Below are 6,919 nucleotides of genomic sequence, written 5' to 3'. Positions count from 1 at the left end.
ATTAAGAGTAATTATAAGTATATGAAAGGTGTAGTTCATTAACAAATTAGTGCTGCAACCATTGGTAAATCTCTGTGGTAATATAATTTCCAGGACATGCTATTATTTGAAAATTATCAACTTCTGGGTGGTCATGGCTTCACACCACCTGGTCACTGATTATTTTCCTGTTACAGCACGACATGCTATGTTTTGTTCCTTGCTTAATGAGCATGTAATATAATTCCCATTTCCCTGGTTAATAATTTTCCAAGATTAAACATGACCACAGATTTAGGTTTAATGTTGGTGGAGATTTAGGGTGAATATTTGTATACAGGTTATACAAGTTCTTTTTTTCATACATCATTCATTTTCAGCAGAATTAGTGGCATTGATTCATGCCTATTTTTATATATTTGAATACACACACACACACACACACACACACACACACACACACACACACTCACACTTATTAAGCCCTGAAGACACCAGGTGGTTAAGTTTAGCAAGTGGAATTTCCCACATTCATCCATTATGCATTTCTTCAGCTGCCCAACTATATGGAGCCTTCGTTGCCTTATTTTGCACTTCATAATGCGCCACACATTCTCAATCAGAGACAGGTCAGGACCGCAGGCAGGCCATGCTAACACCTGCATTCTCTGATTACGCAACCATGTGCTTGTAATCCGGACAGAATGTGGTTCGGTGTTGTCCTGCTCTGGGTGGCAGCATATATTGCTCCAAAATGTGTACATTTACATTCATTCATTTACGAACGCTTTTATCCAAAGCGACTTACAAATGAGGAAATATAAGGAAAGCGATATATCAAGTGGAACATATCTTTCTGCATTAATGTTGCCCTCACAGATGTGCACGATACCCATATCATGACAGACGCTGGCTTTTGGACCTGATGCTGATAACAGCTTGGATGGTCCAAAACACGATGGCTGTTTTGTCCAAAAACTATTTGAAATGTTGACTCGTCGGACCACAAAACACGATTCCACTGTGCTACTGTCAATCTCAGATGAAACCGAGCCCAGAGAAGTCGGCGGTGCTTCTGGACAGTGTTGATGTATGGCTTCTGCTTTGCATAGTAAAGCCTTAACTTGCATCTGTGGATGCAGCGGTGAATGGTGTTGACTGACAAAGGTTTACCAAAGTATTCCCGAGTCCCTGTCAGGATATCCATTACAGACTCATGACAGTTTTTTAGACAGTGATGTCTGAGGGATCGGAGATCACACGCATTCAGAAGTGGTTTTCAGCCTTGCCCTGTATATACAGAGATTTGAGTGGATTCCTTGAGTCTTTTAATTATATTGTTCACTGTAGAAAGTGTAGAACCAATTTGTCTTTGGGGAATGTTGTTCTCAAAGTGTTGGATTATTTGCTGATGCATCTGTTGGCAGATTGGCGAGCCTCGACCCATCCTTGCTCTTGAAGAGCCTAGGAAGACTAGGCCTTTTTGGAGGCTCCTTATATACTATGATTAGACGATTGCTTCATCTGTTTCACATCAACTTCTTATTTCAACTTGTCACATCGTTATTAGTCCTAAATTGCCCCTGTCCCAAAATGATGTGGTGATGTGCCGTAAGACACACATTTGTGATTTAGTCTCTCCAAGTGACTTGCATAAGTAAATCAAAAATGGCAAGAGCCAAGAGGAAAAAGTAAATTTTTTAACCTCAACTTTATTGCACTGAATTTTATTAGCCAAGTCAAATGACTTTGAACACGTACCAGCTAAACAGAAGTATACTAATAAGTTGCAAGTAAATTTTCTAAATGCTAGAAAAGTGTACTGTTATGTGATATTAATTTTTGTAATGTTTCCACTTGGACTGTATATTCTTTTTTATATTTTTTAATAATATATAATTTTTTATTTTTATTGATATGGATGAACTTGAAACTGGGAAATATCACACAGCTTGAACGGTCTAAAAGGAATGACTTTGATTTTCAACCCAGTTTTACTGGTGGCTGTTGGTGACCTTGAAAAGGTGTCTTGAAAGGCAGCCATAAATAAAATATATTATTATTAATATTACTACATGTAAACAAAGCTGAATCTTAACTGGTGAAAAATCAGCAAATCTGACATCTTACCAAGTGAAAATATATTTAATAAAATATATCTAGTACTTCCTATTATAAGATTACAATACACCAAATATCAGATTATCAGACATATTCTGAGACATTTTTACATTTCATTTCAAGCTGGAAATAGTCTTCTTTCTAGAAATAAGTGCTTAAAAGGAGCAACATTATCTACAAACGGAACAAGACTATTTCAAGCTTGAAATTAGTAAAAAATGTCTAGAAATATGGTTTATGGTAATCTTATAATAGGAAATACTAAATATATTTGACTATATGCAAGATATTTTCACTTGTTAAGATGTCTTTTATTTCCGTGTATCTAGGTTTAATCCACAGGAAACTTGCTGACTGCTAGTTACTCGTCAAGTGCTGTTTTCATCATATTTTTTTTATATAGTCTGTCTTGCTCTATTTATACAAAAGGTTAATTTCCAGTGTGGTGGAAAATATTCTATGATTAGAGCTTTAAACTGTCACCATTTTTGCAGAAGAAATGACTCAAAAGAATGGAATACTGCCACTGGTGGAAATGTACTAATTTACTTTTACGTATGACTCCTTTCTTAAAGTTAGGGGAAATAACTGATAAGCCATGAATTATTCTGCGTTAAAAATCCATTCGCAAATGTATAGACTATTTATGGCTGGTTGGTTCTAATTCTGAACAAATTAAATAAAGACAAGAAACAATGAAAGGACAAAAAATAACTTGTTTACGGATGTATATACACACAGTTTAGTTATGTATATAATTTAGCATATACATGTGAGTTATTCAAGGGAAGATAGGTTTAGGAACATTATTTCATGATCACACTGTGGAAGACGGTTCAGAGGTACGGCTGATCAGTGGACAGCGGGAGCTCTTTTGGCTCGGGGCCAGGAAGGACCGGACGCTTGGTCTTTGCTGGAACTTCACTGTGAACACATAAAATAAACCGATCATTTAACTGTAATAATATAGCACTAATTTAGACCTGAGATTGATCGGTTAGAGCTCGTAAGTTAGCACACATTTCGATATTCATTGCACAGCCTTCCCCTGAATTTCTTTATGCATATGAGACACAAGATCTCTTCCTGACCGTTCAAAGTAGGGATTTAGAAAAGAACGTGTATGCAAATATTACTTGGCCATAATATTTGAATATTCAGTAAGATACAACACACACACACAATTAGAATACTGAAATTGCTGCACGTGTATAATCCATCACAATGCCATTAAGGAACTTTGAAGAATATAAACTAGGATTGTTGACATTTTATTATGTAAAGCAACAGAAATGTTTCTGTACATCTGTGAGACTTCCCAATAACGCAAGCAGTAACGATAACAAGTAAATATCAAACTACACTGAAAAAATGGACTTAATATTGATGGAGGATGATAATCTTGTATGCAGTTATAGCAATGAAATTATTAGCGTTGGAATGTATAATTCTACCGGGTTAGCTTACCTGCCAGCTGCCAGGGCCTTCTGAGAAGACATTATAACAGTCGATGGAACAGATTCCCGTCTTCCATCTCTGGTAAGGTAGTAGTTGTTGGCAAACTTATGGCTGGGACCAATAGGAAGTTTAGGAGGTGGTTGAGTCCTGGAGCCAATACAATGTGAAATATTAATAAACTAAAGCAACATGTAGAACATGCACTGTCCCCTCTGAAACTACTGGAACAGCACTGAAGACATTTGGGTTTGAAATCAAAAGTTGAATATGAGATGACAGACCAGAATTTCAGCTTTCATTTCCTCATATTTACAGCTAGATGTGTTAAACAACTTAGAACATGGCACCTTTTGTTTGAATTCACACATTCACACCTGTGCATTAATGTATGACAGAACCAGACTGAAGGACTGTTTCTTTGGTTATTCATGAGCTGCAATAACAGTTGCTATGTTCCACTCCAGTCACAAGATGTCAGCATAGAGCTGAGGTGGGCACAAAACTGAGATGGGGTGAGTCAGGGTGCATTTAGATTCAAAAAGGCAATGGGTAGAAATGCAAACATGCAAAACCTATATCACCTTTTTGCAATTTCTTCATAACGCAGCTGAAGCTTTGCCTGCAGATTCCGCTGTGGAGAGAGCAATCAGGAAAAAAAAAACATGATTAAGGTTTCATTAAAGGTTCTCAATTCATATTATTTAGAGTGCAAGCTTTGCCTACCCAAGGCCCACCCTATCATTGCCTTCACACCACTGTGAGGTCTGTTACTCCTCTGCAATTCGTTATTCGTAATTCGTGTTGTAGGTATTTTGAGCAAATCTCAGCATCAACAACTATGAAGCCAAGGCAGTAATGTATTTATTACATGACCATTTGCTTTGCACCAGGGAATAAATCAGAGATTCTGCAAGGGTGACCCGCAGCCTACATTTCCTGGGACATTCCCAACAGTTGAACATTGGTGCCACACTGAACTGTTCCGTCAGATTAGAAACAGTTGCGCTGCATGTGCTGTCTTTCAAGAAAATAGTTCTCAAAGAGACCTTCAAGGGACCGTAATTTTTTTTTTTTAATACATGAAATCAAGGCCCAGCGTGATCCAAATTATTACATTTATTGATGACTTTTTCTAGTTATTACCTTGTGGGACCGCTTACTAACTCAAAACATACACACAAACCTAAAGTGTTATGTTGATGGAAAGTCCAGGAATAAATAATATAAAAAAAGTCAGAATTACTGTATACATTTGAATAATAATGAGAACACAGTGCACATTTGGATAATTGTTAAATACTTGGATCATGTTTATAAAATAAATCTATGCTGATGGGGCTGATGAAATTTATTTTAAAAGTAGTCCCTAGATGCAAAACAAACAAACAAACAAAAAAAACCACCTTACTGGAGAACCAATGTTTTATGGCAGTTAAAATGTAATTATTTAGTTGCATGCTGCCATTTTATGTAGTTGTGTTTGGATGTTGAAACGTCTCAGGTAGAAAACTGATGTTGGGTCATTGTTAGCCATTCCATTGGGCCAAAAATTTGGTGCCAATGCTTGCTCAGTGTAGTTTTGCAAGCTGGGACCAAGATGGACTATTTAGCCAACTTCAAATCTACAATGGATATGAAAAACGCTCCTTTCTCAATGCTGAATCAGTGTTCGGACAACTCTGGCACTGTTGTTATTAAAAGGGCTCCTTTGCTAATGTTGCATGGGGAGGACCAACATAACTACTGAACATTAGTTTGCTACCTGGGGTGTATGCTAAACGTGGGCCAGAACTCAGCTGTTATTTGGATGTCCCACATTGTCCTGCAAACACTGAACAACACTCATCTGGACACCCTATATTCTTCATATATAACCCTGTCCTATACATAAGTATGCAGTGACACCCCTGAGTCTGCTCTTGTCCCACTTTTTGACAGCCCATTTCTAAAGACCTAAACACACACTCTCTCTCTCTCTCTCTCTCTCTCTCTCTCTCTCTCTCTCTCACACACACACACACACACACACACACACACACACACACACACATACATACACACACACACACACACACACACACACACACACACACACACACACATCACAAGTATTATTAGTAGCATGTTAGCAGTAATAACACAGTGAAACCTGTGTGGCAATAGCACGGTGCTAACCGTGTTTTTGTATCTACCAGAAATACTGCTCTGATTTAGAAATTATACACGTTTCTGACTATCAGTACATACTCAGACAGCTGGTTAGACCGCTTACCCCCGCCAAAAAGTTCCTTAATCTCTGAATAAACGTAGTCGCAGTCGCCATAGCTGATGTCAAGGTGAAAAATATATGGTCTGCACTGCTTCTGTTCCGGGATCAGTTCTGCGTTTAGGAACCCACCCTAACAGCAGTACGTATTTCGTTGCAACTGATCTGACATCAGTCACAAGCACTTATTTCTTATTCCGGCTAGGGCCGGAAGTAGAATTTCTTCTTCGTGCCTCAGAGCGGTGACGTTCAGAAGTAAACAGTGAATTTATCGCCACCTATCGTTTCACGAGAAAACCGAGCTCGCGCTTTTATCGGGCCTGTTGTTTTAGCGGCAAGGTGCTAATACTTTTAGGAATTTACAGGTTTTCATGTGGCTCATTTTAATCAGCTTAGCAGTAAACTGTCGTGCCTACAAGAATAAGGACAACATCGACCTACTGATAAATGTGTTTCTTGTTTTGCAGAGAAATAGCATTATTTATTATACCATTATAAGAACAAATTTTCAGTAAAAACTGACTGCTAGGCCGTCCACACCTACATTTCTACACTAGACTAAATAAACAACGATTTGACTTACTTGACAATGTTTTACGCTTTAGCATTTCTTGGAAATTTGATCAATTGAAACCATGGCTAAACGTTAAACATCAAACCGAGAACTTAAACGAATTACTTTAGCATAACAAAACTGTGCAAAGTTCAGTGACTCCAGTTTTCTGAACACAATACAGTTTGTCTTCTGTAGCAAATTCTCTGTTATGTTTTATCCAATAAAATGCATTTATATAAACTATTTAGTATTGAACTGGAGACCAGTTACAGGGCTAATGACCTTAGGTCAGAATGAGAAGAGTTTTCACAGACTTTTCATTTTGTTTACCCACTCGGGTCTGATTATCAAACTGATGAGATGGCTTGTTAAAAACAAACAAACAAACAAACCATTAATGACCACAACCAAGTGTTTAAAGATGAATGGACAATAAAGTATATCCATCCATCCATCCATTTTCCATACCACTTATCCTACACAGGGTCCTGGGGAAGCCTAGAGCCTATCCCAGTGAAATTGGGGCACATGGTGAGGGA

At 37.8% G+C, this 6,919-nt stretch overlaps 1 protein-coding gene across 1 annotated transcript; it reads right to left on the bottom strand.

Annotated features, from left to right (window-relative positions):
• Positions 1–2,796: 2,796 nt before the first annotated feature.
• On the bottom strand, positions 2,797–5,946 carry ndufa7 (NADH:ubiquinone oxidoreductase subunit A7). Its single transcript, XM_053623904.1, has 4 exons — positions 5,831–5,946; positions 4,140–4,189; positions 3,568–3,705; positions 2,797–3,024 (listed from the first exon to the last, which is right to left on the bottom strand). Exons 1-4 carry the CDS (start codon positions 5,879–5,881, stop codon positions 2,937–2,939), a joined length of 327 nt encoding a protein of 108 aa, XP_053479879.1. The 5' UTR covers positions 5,882–5,946; the 3' UTR covers positions 2,797–2,936.
• Between the last annotated feature and the right edge of the window lie 973 nt (positions 5,947–6,919).

Source organism: Ictalurus furcatus, chromosome 5, assembly GCF_023375685.1.
Source record: "Ictalurus furcatus strain D&B chromosome 5, Billie_1.0, whole genome shotgun sequence".
NCBI classification, from domain to species: domain Eukaryota; kingdom Metazoa; phylum Chordata; class Actinopteri; order Siluriformes; family Ictaluridae; genus Ictalurus; species Ictalurus furcatus.
This window is presented reverse-complemented; position numbering and strand designations above follow the sequence as displayed.